The 16,190-nt window shown below is 39.5% G+C and overlaps 1 protein-coding gene across 4 annotated transcripts in view; it reads left to right on the top strand.

The window, feature by feature from the left end:
- The window catches only part of syt7b (synaptotagmin VIIb), a 130,990-nt gene extending 120,300 nt beyond the window's left edge, over positions 1-10,690 (top strand). For 2 of the 4 annotated variants that reach the window (XM_058401070.1, XM_058401069.1), the window contains 4 exons: positions 663-832; positions 2,375-2,489; positions 3,452-3,651; positions 4,248-10,689. In XM_058401070.1, the coding sequence (XP_058257053.1) occupies positions 663-832; positions 2,375-2,489; positions 3,452-3,651; positions 4,248-4,352 (590 nt within the window). In that variant the 3' untranslated portion in view covers positions 4,353-10,689. Of the gene's footprint in view, positions 1-662; positions 833-2,374; positions 2,490-3,451; positions 3,652-4,247 lie in introns of all 4 variants that reach the window. The other 2 variants (XM_058401068.1, XM_058401071.1) reach the window with 2 other exon arrangements.
- Positions 10,691-16,190: the final 5,500 nt, after the last annotated feature.

Consider the following 16,190-nt stretch of genomic DNA (forward strand, 5'->3'; position numbering starts at 1 on the left):
GACATCTGTGAGCTCAGAGAGGAGCTGGCACATTTATGTTAAAAAAGATAGTTGTTACTGAATCAGTGTGATGGCCAGCTTGTGGTTAAGAAATCTGACCAAATATGGGGTAAAGAAGGAGTTAATATTCTAGTTTTTGATAGTACATGCCATCGGGTATACAGACGGGTGAAAAAAAATAAAATAAAAAAATCATGGCTTTCGGCTAGCATGGTTTTGGGCCAGTTCTTTCAGCAGAGGAAAAGGTCATGTCACTTCAGAACAGAACTCATTTTGACTGATCATTTCCATCCTGATGGGATTCCAAAAATCACACAGCCATCTAAGGATCCAAAACAAACCTTGTTTTTATGTCATATATATAATAAATTGTGTAACTTTAACACCAACCCTGTGACTTTGTGGTAGAAGTGCTATTCCGGTATATACAGTCATTTGCTGCTGTCACCTCAAGTGAAAACACTCGCTTCAACAATTCAACAAAACCAACTTATAGCAGTGGCAGAAAATTTCCAGACTGTCACCAAACTACATTCAAGCTGAAGCCTAGCTAGCTGATATTTCAGCAGTGACTGATGCAGACTGAGCTAAAAATATTGTGTAGAAGGCAGCCAGGTTCAGAAATATCTGTATTTGTCGCCTCATGCGTGTTTCTGTTCCAGGTTTCCCGTATGAGAAGGTGGTCCAGCGCACTCTGTACCTGCAGGTGCTGGATTATGACCGATTTAGCAGGAATGACCCCATCGGTGAGGTGTCCATTCCACTCAACAAGATCAACCTTGCTCACATGGAGACTGTCTGGAAAGAGCTGAAACCGTGCAGCGATGGCAGCGTGAGTCACATCCAGCATTTCCGTATGTGTGCAATTCCTTATTTAAAAAGGAAGGAAAGTGGACAGAATCAGATTGACAGAGCTCAAAAGGAATTAAAGATAATTGCTTAATCGTGTTTTGGCTCGCTGGAATAGTGATGCTCAACCTTCAGGCTTCACGCTGCTCACTGTCACCAGTCTAAGCCAGCAAAGCATACAAGCAAGTCATTAGCCTGTCACCGTACACACTTCCCAGGTTACAGTGAGCCACAGTCTGTATAATAGGCCTCATTCAGGGCTGTAAAGATCTGAGGTTAGCGCAAGCATGTGTCTTCCTCCTCACCCGCTGAGGTGCAAAACATACTGACGCTGAGGTGCTGAGGTTAGCATTATCATCCGCTTTAAGGTAACTGATGCTGTAATTAATACACTCTCCTAACAGCCAAGCATGAAAATATCACCATTTTACATCTACACTCAAGGATGTTTATCCCTAATGAGCAAGCTTGAGGTGACGGTGGTGAGGAAAATCTCCCTGAGATGATATGAGGAAGAAACCTTGAGAGGAACCAGGCTCAGAAGGGAACCTCCTCCTCATTTGGATGACACTGGACAGTAAATAATGTCCTTTCTTTAACAGTGGCGGAACTATAGAATTGGGAAGATATCTTGATCTTGGGTCAGGTTTGTAAGCAGGATGTCCTTCCTGACGCAACCCTCCCGTTTTGGGACCAAGCGCTGAGAGTTAATCCCTCATCGGTTGGGTCGATTCCTGTCTCTGAACCACCAGGGAACCAATGGTGTTATTATATATCTATATAAATTTTAAATTATCTCTGGATTTGCTATCTCTGGTCAAATTGTGATGGCTAGACCACTGGATCAGAACATCTCTAAAACTGCAGCTCTTGTGGAGTGTTCCCGGTCTGCAGTGGTCAGTATCTATCAAAAGTAACCTTTAAGTCCTGTAAGTACCCATGGAGGGCCCACCTCACAACTTACAGGATTTGAAGGATCTGCTGCTAACATCTTGGTGCCAGATACCACAGCACAGATACCACCAACACAATATGAGGCAGGTGGTAATAATGTTATGCCTGATCGGTGTGACTCAGCAAGTAGCTTTGTCAGCTTCACAGCTTCAGAGTCCCTGGTTTGATCCTGAGCTCAGGTTACTCTCAGTTCAGAGATTGAAATGTTCTTCTCGTGTCTGTGTGGGTCTCCGGTTTCTTCTCAAAAGCATACCATAAGTTGATTAGGTACTATAACTGTCCCTGTGTGTGTGTGTGTGTGTGTGTATGTGTGTGTGTGTGTGTGTGTGTGTGTGGTGGCCTGTGAGTGTATTCCCATCTTACACCACCTTCTGGATCCTTCCTGAAGATGAAAGCTGTGTAGATAATGACATGATGGTGAAGCTACACTGACTGCTGTTGTGTTGTTTTATTGTTGTTGTTTTTTTCTCATCCAGAACCATGTGATTCTCTGTGATGTTCACTAATCTCTAACTCAAAATCCTGCTTCCTTCTGAAACAATCAAATACTAATGTGTGTGTGTGTGTGTAGGGGAGTCGAGGTGACCTATTGGTGTCGTTGTGTTACAATCCCACGGCTAACACCATCACTGTGAACATCATAAAGGCACGCAATCTAAAAGCCATGGACATTGGCGGCACCTCAGGTGAGTCTGTAAACCGTGCACCAGCTCACTGTCAGCATCAGTGAGGAACTTAAAGGAGAAGTTCAGTTCCAGAACAAAACTCTACAAATAATTTCCTCACCCCCTCGTCATCCAAGATGTTCATGTCTTTCTTTCTTCAGTCGTAAGGAAATGATGTTTTTTGAGGAAAACATTTCAGGATGTTTCTCCATGTAGTGGACTTCAGTGGTGCCTGTGAGTTTGACCTTCTACAATACAGTTTAAATGCAGCTTCAAAGAGCTCTAAACCTCGATCCCAGCCCAGGAAGAATGCTCTTATCTAGCCACACCATCGCTCATTTTCACAGAAAAATAAAAAATTTTATACTTTTTAACCAGAAAAGCTCGTCTAGCACTAGATCTGAGATGTGCGTCCACAACGCTACGTATTACGTAATCACGTCGGTAGGTCACGCGTGACGTAGGCGGAGCTACAGACCCGGTGTTTAAAAGGCAAACTTACAAAAACCAAGGAAGTGCAAATAAGTCACACGCTCTTTATTAACAAAAAGGTACATATAACTTTGCGTCATTTCACACGCAACAACTTCGAAGCAGTCCTCCTTCTCCATACTAGTAAACACTGGGTCTGTAGCTCCGCCTATGTAATTTCTTTACGACTGAAAAAAGAAAGACATGAACATCTTGCATGACAAGGGGGTGAAGAAATTATTTGTAATATTTTTGGTCTGAAAGTGAACTTCTCCTTTAAGCACAATAAAATGTACAGCTGTCCTTTATGTGATCACAAGTAGCATGAAATCCTGCTTTAGAAACAAAATGAGGTAGCAGTAGACCAGTGCCAGGAGGAAGTACAGTTGTGTAGCTGTAGTTTTTATTAGTGTTAAAGACACAATCAGGACACATTACTGACTCTAGCCACTAGTATTATGCATTCTTTATATAAAATTGAGTGAAATGTGTGTACACTGTGTGCACTTTAGACCCCTATGTGAAAGTGTGGCTAATGCACAAAGACAAACGAGTGGAAAAGAAGAAGACGGTCGTAATGAAGAGGTGTCTGAACCCAGTGTTTAACGAGTCCTTTCCTTTCGATGTTCCTGCTCATGTGCTGAGAGAGACCACCATCGTCATCACAGTCATGGATAAGGACAGGCTCAGTCGAAATGATGTCATAGGCAAGGTACTGTTGTGAGGTTACAGTCTCATACACACATATACATTTCTCCTGTGAGTAGGGTTGCCAGATCCCACACATAATATCTGCTGTATTAATATATATTATGACTGATATGTCTCCTGTGTGTACGGTTGCCGGATTCGACATACTGCTTAATTAACAGATATTATAATTTATATTTCTCCTGTGAGTATGGTTGCCAGATCCCACTAATATTATCTGCTTTATTAGTAGATATTATTACTGATATTTCTCCTGTGAGTAGGGTTGCCAGATCCCAAATAATATCAGCTTTATTAGAAGATATTGTGATTGATATTTTTCCTGTAGGTAGGGTTGCCAGATCCCATATATAATATTTGCTTTATTAGTGGATACGATGATTGGAATTTTGTCCTGCAGAAAGGGTTGCCAGATCCCACATATATTATATGCTTTATTAGCAGTTATGATTGATATTTTTCCTATGAGTAGGGTTGCCAGATCCCACATACACAGTATCTTCTTTATTAGTAGATTTTATGATTGTTATTTCTCCTGGGAGTAGGGTTGCCAGATCCCATGAAACTATTCTCTCTCTCTCTCTCTTTCTCTCTCAGATCTATCTCTCATGGAAGAGTGGCCCTGCAGAGGTGAAACACTGGAAGGATATGATGGGCCATCCTCGCACTTTCGTTGCCCAGTGGCATGCCCTCAAAGCTTAATGGACCCACTCAATATCCCTGCCCCAAGATTAAACCCACACCCACAAGCCCCTGTTAATATGCACAAGCTTGAACACGGGTACCAAAAGCCATCCAACATTTTCTCCTTTTCTGTCTTTTCTTCTACGTGTGACTTCTTTATCTAGTTCTTTCCCGTTTTTCCTGATTTGCACCTGCTAAGATTCCTCTTTCCCTTTTTGCCAAAAAAAGAGGCTAAGCACTGCCAAGAAGATTGTAAAAGTCCTGTGTTATGTAATGGAAAGCAGGCTTGTCTTCCTTCAGATTATTTATTTTGACTGTTCAGTTGTCCGGGGAACAACCCAACGTCCAAACCAGGACGATGGGACTTCCAACCAGCCGAAAAAAAGTTCTGCCCTTCTACTGCCATGTTTTTGTATTCCTTCCTGCATTCCTCATATCCCCCTCATGAAGATCCACATGGATCGCCTCGCAGTGCAATACTTGATGGACGGAGAGATGAACTCTACTTGAACCTCTTCACCATCTCTTGCCGGTTTTTACCGGCACCAAGTGTAGAAACCCATGTTTGCTGGAATTCCTTGTCATATGTTTGTACCGTGGGTGCCGTGATGTGACAAAAAAAGTTGGTGTTTAAAAAAAAAACTTTCTTTTTATGGCTGGATAAAAGGCTTACGGCGTTTGCAGACCTAATTTGTTTTGAGTTTTGGTTTGAATGAAAATGGTGGGAACAATTTTTGTCAAGATACAGATAAAGTTGGTGAAACCGGGATGTTCCTGAATCCGTTTTCCTTCGTTGTGCCCGGATCAACTCCTGAGCCACTTAAAAACCTCCTCCAGAGCATGAGTTATTGTGTAGCTGTACATTTCAGTTTCTAAATATAAAACCAAATCTGAAATTGTTTTGATATTGATCATGCATTACTTTTATTATAGGGTGAAATGAGGACGGTTAGGGTTTATAATTCGTAGCTAGGTAGCCTGCTGAGCTGAGTGGTGCTACACATCCTAACATAATATTTTCAATGATCAGCTGGTCAGTAGTTTTCCTCTGTGGATGCTGAATGCTGAGACCTTTAAGTGGCTCAGGAAAGGGCTGTTGATACTGGTACAATGAAGAGTTCACCCAGGAATGGGTGAACTCTAATCATGCTGATTAGCTGAGCTCACACATCTGGATCTTTATGTGAATCAGATATCTTTATTCTTAAATCAAACCTCACCTGATTTATATCCGTACCTTCAGCTGCATCCACCCAAACCAACAGATACCAGTCTGATACGACCAAAAGAACCAAATAATGAAGCGCCCTCGGTGCAAATTACAATCCAAAAGATGCAAAACATTCCAATAATATATCAGGCAGGGCAGGAGGAGAAGGACTTTTCAACTTCTTGTTGTTTTGAAGTCGATTAAAAGGCTTCCATGGAAGAGAGGTTATGTGATTGGTGGCAGCAGGGTGTGTGTGTGTGTGTGTGTGATATTAGACCAGTAGAACTGCACTATTATTAGCAGCTGCAAACCTGATGCAGTGTGTGTGCTGCATCACCCGCATTATTTTCTTAACCAGATCACTGCCAGTGTTAAACAAATCTTCTTAGTAGAGTTTATTTTTTACGAGCCAAAGTAGTACTTTAAAACAAAAAAAAATCCCACCTGCTGAGCAAAGGATGAGCTTGAAGGGAAGTAGCAGTGCAAAAATATCATGTATCTCGTGTGTGAAAGTTGTAATTTATCCAGTCTTTGTCCTTATGTCTGACTAGTGTAAGTAAGAGAGGTAGATATGTGAATGTTCGTAACAGGAGCGAACCGATTCAGGTGGAACTCGGCTCATTAATGCCGCTTAAAGCAAATTAATAATAATAATTATTCTAGAATCCTTATTTTACATTCCAATAGTTTACTGTATTTTCTGGATCGTAACCTTTTTAAATGATGCGAAGGCTAGCTTGTCTGGATTGAAATCACAGCATTCCTTCATTCCGATTGCTAATTTTGCTAGCACTGGTTTGAGCTAACAATGCTAACAGATTTAGCTACGGTAAAAATGCAGCGTAACGTAACGAAACAAGGGTAGTGCCGTAACCGTGACAAAAGTTTCTGGTCTCATTTGTCTGTATCTTGTAAATGAAGGTATGATACATATCAGAGCAGGCACTACTGTTAGCTTGGTGCTAATCAGAAATAGCATCAGAAATCTCACAGCAGTGCTAGCGGATTTTTTTTTTGTGCTAGAGAGATTCATTGTCCAGAAAGTACAGTATCTATTGTTGCTCTTTAAATAGACAAGTATAAGCTGTGTGTGTGTGTGTGTGTGTGTGTGTGTGTGTGGCTTGAGGGCCTCTCATGTTTGACTTTTGGGTTCTTTATTTATGGAACCTCTGGGTAGTGTTCCAGTCTCTACAGTAGGCATGTTATATTTTTAGATCTCTGACGCTTCATGAATTCTCTCAACACTTTGTCCTGGAAGATAGCCTAGCTCCTTCTAAATTAAATGCAGATATATTTGTTGATTTAACATTATCACATGTTGCCTTTAATAACATGAATTGTGTGATTTTGGTTATCGGCACAAAACCTATGGTGGCCGAGAAGTGCAAAACAAAATCAGAAAACATAAACAAATCCGAAAAACAAAATAACAAATCCGGAAACAAAACAAATCAGAAAACAAAAACAAAACAAACCCGGAAACAAAAACAAAACAAATCCGGAAACAAAACAAATAAAAAAATATTTAAAAAAACAAAGCCAAAAACAAAATAACAAATCAGAAAACACAAGGAGAATTCAGACAACGCGGGAAATAGTAGGAATAGTTTTTGTGAATGGAATTCTTCCCTCTGATTGGACGAGACATCTGTCACTCAGGATATACAGGAAGTAGGAAATTATGTATCTAACTTTATTTCTTGTACATGTGTAGAGTTCTGCCTTCACTTTAAACCAGTTTTTCTTTAAATCTTTTAAAGACAATAACAAACATATATTTATCTTTATTAGAGTTCATTCAGCGCTACTGTGAGGAATACGGTGTGATGTTGGATATACTGATAGTGTATCATGGAGTAAAGATTAGTTTGTGATCTCTAAAAACACACCAGGAATGTTTCGGAGACCAAACTATTCCAGATTAAAGGATGTAAGGAGCGCTATAAGAGCAGAGCTGTGTTCATACACACACCAATCCACTTTCTACTGCTGCAGATACTGCTGGACTTCCTGTAGATCCTGAGAGACAGAGGTCTCGTCCAATCAGAGGGAAGAATTCCTTTCGCAAAAACTTTTTCACCTACCTTTTTCACTTTGTTTGAATCGTCCTTGTGTTTTCTGATTTATCATGTTTTCAGATTTGTTATTCTGTTCCACTTCTCAGACACCGTACTCTAAACGTTCTCTAAATAGTGATCTAAATAATTTCTTATGTATGAGAGAACCTTAGCAGAAATGAAATGAGAAACAAAACTACTGGTATAATTTTCCTAAAACAAAATAATACAGTAAACCTGGTTAATACAGGTAGCAGAAGATGGGTATTAAAGGAATATTTAAGATAAAAAATTAAATACAATTCTTCTCCTTATCCCAAGTAGAGTCCAGCAGCCAAACCACCTTTGTTCAACGTTCAATAGTTTCTTCTTTAGTTTGTTGCTGAAGGTGCTTAATAAACACATCTTCATCTACTTGCTTCAGGTGACTTTAAGCTGTGGAATAGATTTCAATTAAATTTGTAAAGTATGTCACATTATCATAAAACAATTCCAGTTTAATTATATTGTGATTATAAAACATTTCACTGAATTTTTAAATTTGAATTTTTTTTTATATCCAACTTTAGATTGCTCTAAATTGCGTTAAAGGGAAAACCTAAAGTTTCTGGTTGAATATATATGCTGTATTTCATTTATTAGCTGCATTAGAATCATCACTCACGCTTGTCTTGGTTGTTTGACTACATGTGTAGTGTTGCTTTGATGAGAACAAATTCCTGACAGCGAACTATTTCATAGAAGAGACACACAGTGAACACAGAGATGATGAATCCTGGGAGTAAATAAGAAAGAAGGAGGTAGGATTCGCACCAGTGTACGTCTGCAGTCACACACTCGGTGTGTCTGGAGTATCTGTAACATCGCACTGACATTTCGTCCTCCATATTCTGACTGGAAGTGTCAGGCAGGAAGGGTGAGAGACATCAGGCGTGAGAATCTCTGGCAGGAATCTCTTGCTTTTTATCCTCCTTACGCGTAACGAGCTGTGACAAGCACGACCTTCGCCATACTGGCTGGGAGAGCTGAGCGTGTTAAGGACAAATCCAGGCTGAAGTAAAATGATGGCATGGTAGGGAGGAGCTGTCACTGGGAATTTAGATGGAAAAAAAAATGTGTAAAAGAAAATTGACAGGCCAAACGTTTTCCCTCACGTTGCAGGAGTTTGCATTTGATCAGGTTTTAGCGAAAGCTATGAGATTTCTGTTTTTATTTATTACAGTGGATCAGATTATCAATGGGACAAAACTTCACATGCTCTTTCTTAGTATTCTGTATCCGTTCACAAAACTGTGCTGGAAAGTTCTTCTCATTCTTCACCACAGAACTTGTGTAACTCGGTCAGGACCTTCTCAGGACCCTACAGACACATTTTCTCTGGGTTTCTTCAGGTCAGGGCTTTGTGATGGCCACTCCAATACCTTCACTGTGTTGTCTTTTAGCCATTGTGTTACATTCATCCTGATGGAAGATCCAGCTAGTAACTTTCTGACTGATATCTTGAGATGTTTCTTCAGTATACTTCTACTTATCCTCCTTCCTTTAGTTTCTGTGAACCAGTAAAACACGATGCTACCAGTCCCATGCTTCACAGTTAGGATGATGTTCTTCAGATTAAAAGCCTCACCCTTTTTTCCCCCCACACACAGAGCTGACCATTACGCTCTAACAGTTATGTCTTTGTTTCATCTGACCAGAGAACACTCCTCTACAAGATTAGAGATCTCCTTCACACTTCACTCTGGCTCTTTTACACTGCTCCTGGAGAGGAACTTCTTCCCTGAACACCAGTCTTTAAGACCATGGTGATGTAGGACTCTCTTGATGCCTCCAACTCCTTCAGCAGTTCCTTGGTTGTTGTCAGTTGAACCTTTCAGTCCAAAAGCCTTTCAGTTCTGGGAGTTCCTTTTTACTGAATGCTGCATCTGTGTGTTCACAAATGGTTTATATTCTTATACAGATGTTCATACAGATGCTTGTGATGTCTTCAGGTGTTTGGATATTGCTCAGAAGGAAAAGCCAGGTCCAAGATTTTGTTTCTGAGGTTTTGGGAAAAAGCGCTGACTCTAAAGGTAGAGCCTTAAATACAGCAACAGCTCGTTTCCAAATGAACTCCTTCTTGTAACAACTGTCCACTCAGAAACTTTTACATTTCTGGAATCGTCCAGATTGTTTAAGAGACAGTGAACTTTGGGGTATGTAAACTTTTGGCCCACTGGAATTCTGATATAGTGAATTAAAGCTGAAAAAAATCCCATTCTAATGAACTGTTTTGAAATGATGCTGATGTAACTGACCAAAACTGGGATTAATATCTTTGACGTTTAACCTAAACCTAGTAGATGAGATGAGGTTAAAGTACTGAACTTAAAGTACTAAAATGTCTGTTAATCTCTTTCATTGAATACACAGGACATGAATAACCTAAATTCCTAGGCCACTTCCAAGTGGAAACTCAGGGTGAGGTGAGTGTCATAGAGAACACATTATTTACCTTCATTGGGACTTCATAACACATGCATAAGTACTGCCTGAATAAACGTGTTATAGAAAGCTCCATTTTTTTTCCACATTATGACTTACTTTGTCATATTTTTTTCATTTGTTTGTCCCTCAGCCAACACCTTGTGTCCTCAGGTTAGCATTTATCCGTACATTTAGATGCTTCATGAAGGTTTGAACAGAAGCCTGTACAAAAATAAATAAATAATAATTATGAACCTATTAAAATAAGATTTTAATTCATTCATTCATATTTTTCCCAATTTAAAAAATATTCCTCTGCCTCACAATGTAACAGAAAGCTTTGGTTGCTAAGCATTTTTAATCTCAGACACTTTTTATACTTTAAAGCTATTCTTTGAACATGTGTGTGTGTGTGTGTGTGTGTGTGTGTGTGTGTGTGTGTGTGTGTGTGTGTACAGGTTGCAGTATTGTTAATGTTGTGTGTTTGGATAATGAATCCCACCCTCTCTTACTTCCCTTGATCAAAAGTTCAGTATGTGATGTGCACAATATAATTTGACATGTTGATTTATTTTGGCATAAATGTACAGTGTACATACGTATAAATGTGTATATAAAATGAGGAAACCAAAAAAACGCTTCTATCTTTATTGTATTCATTTTATAAACTTTGGGGTTTTATATATTTATTTATGTCCCTGCTTGACCAAATGAAGAAAGACATGAAACAGATTAAAGGAATAACCAAGAGGAAGGTGGTGTAGTAATGAGGTTGTAACAAAGGATAAACACACACACACACACACACACACACACCCCAAATACTGGAACATGTAAGAGGAAAATGAAGGGAGTGGGTGTCAGCTAAGCCCAGGTTCACATGTAGCATGAGTTTAGTAGAATGAACACCATCTGAATGAAAGAGAGTCGTAGTGTGCACAAGAGAATCAAAAGTGGAAAAAACACAGTATGATGGAGAGTCCTAACATGACTAACCGTATCAGAAATAAAGTCTCCAGACAGAGACAAAACAGGGCCAGAACCAAGCAAGAACAGGGGCAAGCCCAGAACAGGGCCAAGCCCAGAACAGAGCCAGAACCAAAACAGGACCAGGCACAGAACAAGGCCAGAACCAAAACAGGACAAGAACTTAAACAGGGCCAGGCACAGAGCAGGGCCAGAACCAAAACAGGACAAGAACTTAAACAGGGCCAGGCACAGAGCAGGGCCAGAACTAAAACAGGGCTAGAACCAAAACAGGGCTAAACCACAAACTAGGCCAGCTCTGGGCTAACCTTCAGGATAAACTGGGTTCCTACTTACCAGAATCACTCATTTTGCTTTGGCTCCATCCTCATATGGTGGCAGATAAACGCCTGTATTTATTCCCACAGGATGAACAGAATGAATACAGTTCTGCTTCAATATTAATAGAAAGTGAGCTCATTATTATGTGACTGGACATGAATTTATCCGTCCCCAATGTGTTACTATGAATCAGGGGTCTACCTGTAGCTCACAAGTGACGTGTTGGAGACTCCTGATTTATAAAATAATATTAATTAATAAAGTAACAGAACATGTAAATAAATGGTACTGATAATATGACATGAGGAACTCTCGGCCACCTTCATGTTGTTAAAGTGGCGCTCAAAATATTGCTGTAAATATTACTTTTTCGGCTGTTTCACACACAAAGATTTGAGTTTAAAGATTTACATTTTGATATGAAAAACCTGGAGAATGAGACATCACACACACACACACACACACATCCAGGTAGTATCAGCTGACCATCTAGCCATGGTTGTTATTGAATGTAGAGGGAATTATGAGTAGATGAGCTGGAGACTGGTCTAAATGTCCAAAAATAGCCCAGTTGATATTTTTTGATATCCTGTATTGCTGGAACACCATAAATATTTTTTATTCACCATATTATAAATCTTCTCATATTTGTTTACTAAAGTCTGGTTTATAAGATGATCTGCTCGTGCTGACCGGTCCACCCCTGACGCTGCATCACAAACATTATGTTCCTTTGACTTATACTGGCCTAAAAGCAATTCTGTAATATTTCAGGCTGTAAAAACATTCAAAATTAATGAATATCTGAAAGAATATTCATGAGCACCTTTAAGGACGTCACTTTTCAGGCTGGCCAGGAGCAGACCGAGTGCACTTCACGCAAGTGGATTAGAGGAAAAAAAACAAAAGGCTTAATCATGTGACGCAGCATTTCCACAGAGACAGATGGTGTAGAGGTCAGGATGATCACACAGCACGATTTCTGCTATTTAAAGCCACGTCTCACCTGCAAGCCAGGTGATATCACACGTCAAACCTCACTGAGGAGGAGAGTTCAGTGTGGACTTTGGGGGCAAATGAATAGCAGAATGAATTCTGTCTCACTAAAGGCAAGGTCAATCCTACGTTGAAAAGACGTTCAGCGGTTAGGAATTCACAATTTTTCTTTTTCCAGCAGTTTAGGAGATCTTTATACCTGGATTTAAGTGTATGAATAAATATATAACCACATTTTGAATTTGCAGACCTCAATGAGGTAAAGTGCAACCATTAGCAAATTTCATTTAGTATTATTTTTTTGGGCCCAGTTTTCAGCAGAGCTATACCGCCCTCTGGTGGAGGCTCAGCAGTTCTACAAGTTCAAAATGAAACCAAGGGATTAGTAAAATTTTATTAATCTCAGGCACGTTGTGTTACAGCAACGTGGAATAAACATAAATTAAATACTCACAACGCCATGGATTTAATATGGAGATCTGTACATTATATTCTTATTATGAGAGAGCAGAAGTACGAGCATATTGATTTGTTGATTGTAAGATAAGAATCTTGTATTTTTGCATGAAGCAGATTTGTACAGTAGCTGTCATGATGACTAAAGGAGGGGCATATGAAAACAGAAGCAGAATGAAAAAAGGCTTCTCAGCGTCCCAGAAAACAAAAGAAGAAGCAGCTCAGAGTTCTTCTGCCACACGGTGAGCAGCCGAGCACGCCCGTCACTGCAGATCTCCATGACGGTAAGTCTTTAAAATAAAATGAACCTGTAATATTTGACCACGTTTACACCACTGGTCTTTTTGGTGTATCAGTACTCTGTATCCTGTGCTTTAAATAAGAACAGATGATGATAACGATTGTGTTTATGATATTAGCTGATGATTTTTAAAGAGTGTGATGATGTTTAAGAGTTTTATCCATACCTGCACCATGTGTCCTGATAATCAGCTATAAAACAGCAGTTGTTGTCATTTTGCTGTAACTCTGCTTCTTCTCATTTTCAGCCTCACACAGAGGATTGAAGACTTCACGATCCATCTTCAAGAACGCTCGCAGAACGCTGGGCAGGTTCTTCTCCAACATCTCCAAGACCTTCACCAGCTGCTTCAGCTCTCCAACTGCTGTGTCAGAATAGACCTGTACCCGGTGACCATTGACCATGTTACCATGGTAACAGATAGCAGTGACAGAAACATTAGCAAAAAGAAATAAAACAAAAAAAATAACCTCTGATAAATAAATAAACAAACCAAAAACTAAAATGGCTTTGTGTCTATTGGATTATTCTAATACTGAGTTTTTCTGCTTTTTATCTCATTTTTCTATTCTAGTCTATTCTACACATTTTGAATTCACTTTCTACAGATATGAATAACTTTACATCTATTAGTGCATTTAGCTGTGTGTTTATTTGTAAATGTTTATAGGGTGTATTTAGATTAGATTAGATTAGATTAGATTAGATTAGATTAGATTAGATTAGATTAGATTAGATTAGATTAGATTCGATTCGATTCAACTTTATTGTCACTGCACATGGGGACAAGGCAACGAAATGCAGTTAGCATCTAACCAGAAGTCCAAAGCAGTAGTGAAATATCAACATATGTACAGATATACAGACTAAATATACTATATATATAATCTACAGTGCTGCTTGAAAGTTTGTGAACCCACTGAGCTGTTCAGACTTTTCTGTTGTTTTACCTTGATTTTCTTATTTTATCATCACCTGCCTTTTATAAATTAAATGTCAGATGTATGTTGATCAGTTGCATATGTTTGTTGAGGGAATTTTGTGAATAGCCAAAAAACTACATAAAAGATGGAATTATTGTATGTGCAAAAGTAAGTGAAGCCTGACCTGCATTGGTAAAGTCCAGTGGGTAACAGATTCAGGTGAAACACATTTGGGTGCTTAATTAATCAGTTAAGCAGACCAATCAAATTAGACATCCTTAGGAAAGTGATTGAGCAACACTGATTAAAAGAGAGAGGAAACCAACCAAACCACTGTAGTGCTAAGGAGTCAAACAATGCCAAAAAAAAAGGAGACATCAGAGGACATCAGGAAGAAGGTGGTGACAGCCCATCAGTCTGGGCAAGGCTATAAGACCATCTCCAAGAGATTCCAACGCCATCCATCCATCCGTAAGACAAATCATCTACCAATGGATGGCATTCAACATGACCCCAACTCTGCCTAGAAGTGGATGCCCATCAAAACTGTCATCAAGAAGCACCAGAAAAATAATAAATGAGGTAAAGGCCAACCCACACGTCACCTCTAGAGAGTTGCAGACCTCTCTGGCAGCATCTGGGGTAAATGTACATGCGTCTCCATCAGACAAAATTTGAACAGACATGACATTTATGGGAGGGCTGCTAGAAAGAAGCCTCTTCTCTCGAAAAAGAACAAAGCTGCCCGTTTCAAACCAGAGGCCTTTTGGAAGTCCATTCTTTGGACAGATGAGTCCAAAATAGATTTATTTGGTCATAATTAAAGCCACCATGTCTGGAGAAAAGCCAGCACTGAATTCCAGGAAAAGAACCTCCTCCCAACAGTGAAGCATGGTGGTGGAAATGTGAAGTTCTGGGGCTGCTTTTCTGCCTCCGGGCCAGAGTGACTCCATATTATTCATTATTCACTGTCAAGAATCCACTATCGTCACACCATGTTACTGAAAAGAAAAAGGAATTTAGTGATCTTGGCCCACGACAAATCCAAACAAATACTTTAGACATGGATAAATTTGTAAGGATCTTTGCCAAGGGAAACAGGAGACTAATGCAGTAGACAGACGGATGTACAGAACAATAGCTAAACAGATTTAAAAAATATAACTGATATATAGATAGAACTGATAAACTGTACATATAGAGATTCAGGTTGCTTTTGGTTAAGTAATAAAGTGTAGAAAAAACTGCCCCTTTAAAATTTTTTTAAGTAAAACATCACATTAAAAGTCTCATGATGAAGTCTGTGACCAATGAAATTTGAGGTGGGTGTGGGTTTGACCTTTCGTCTGGGAGTGGAACAGTCCTTTTTGGGACCATAGCCTGCTTGAACACACTGCTAGCAGAAGGTAAGATAAATTTCACCTTTTAACATGTTTAAATTTAAATAACTTTGTATAAGTAATATCTGTGATGTGCATGAATATGTGAAGAAGCATATTTGATTGAGTAAATATGCTTTTTGTCTTTATTTATATACTAAAATGGTAGTTTTTTATTCATTGCCTCAGGGCAACATTGTGCAGTTAGACCACTTTTGTTTGAACAATAACATGCTCATGGATGGAGATGTGCAGGGATGCATAGTTATCACCATAATCAATTTTTTTGCTGTATTATCTACTATTATTCACAGGAAATGGATGCACGGGTGTAAGGAACATGATCGAGCAGTTAGTCTCATTCCTTCCGACAGTGAGGACAGTGAGCTTGAGGAGAGTGAGGAAGAGTGGACCCCAGAATCAGGTTTGAGGAAAAGTTAGGAGATCAGGGTTCAGTCAGTAGAGTAAGATACTGCATATAATGAACGTGCGTGTATGTGTGTGTATGTGTGTGTGTGTGTGTGTGTGTGTGTGCACGTGCACACATCAGTGGGTGAAGAGAGGTATATGACCTATTCTAATTTTATGCTTCCTGGTTTCTTTGAAAAACAGATGGCCTGTCTGATGACAATGGGTCTGTGGATGAAGAGGAACATGAAGATGATGAATCAAAGGAAGATGTTCCACGCTTACCCCGGTGGAGAACACCCCACAATGCCAACATCACTGATTACCCAGAATGGCACGCCAACCTTCCAAA

The sequence above is a fragment of the Hemibagrus wyckioides genome, linkage group LG10, assembly GCF_019097595.1.
Source record: "Hemibagrus wyckioides isolate EC202008001 linkage group LG10, SWU_Hwy_1.0, whole genome shotgun sequence".
Classification (NCBI taxonomy): domain Eukaryota; kingdom Metazoa; phylum Chordata; class Actinopteri; order Siluriformes; family Bagridae; genus Hemibagrus; species Hemibagrus wyckioides.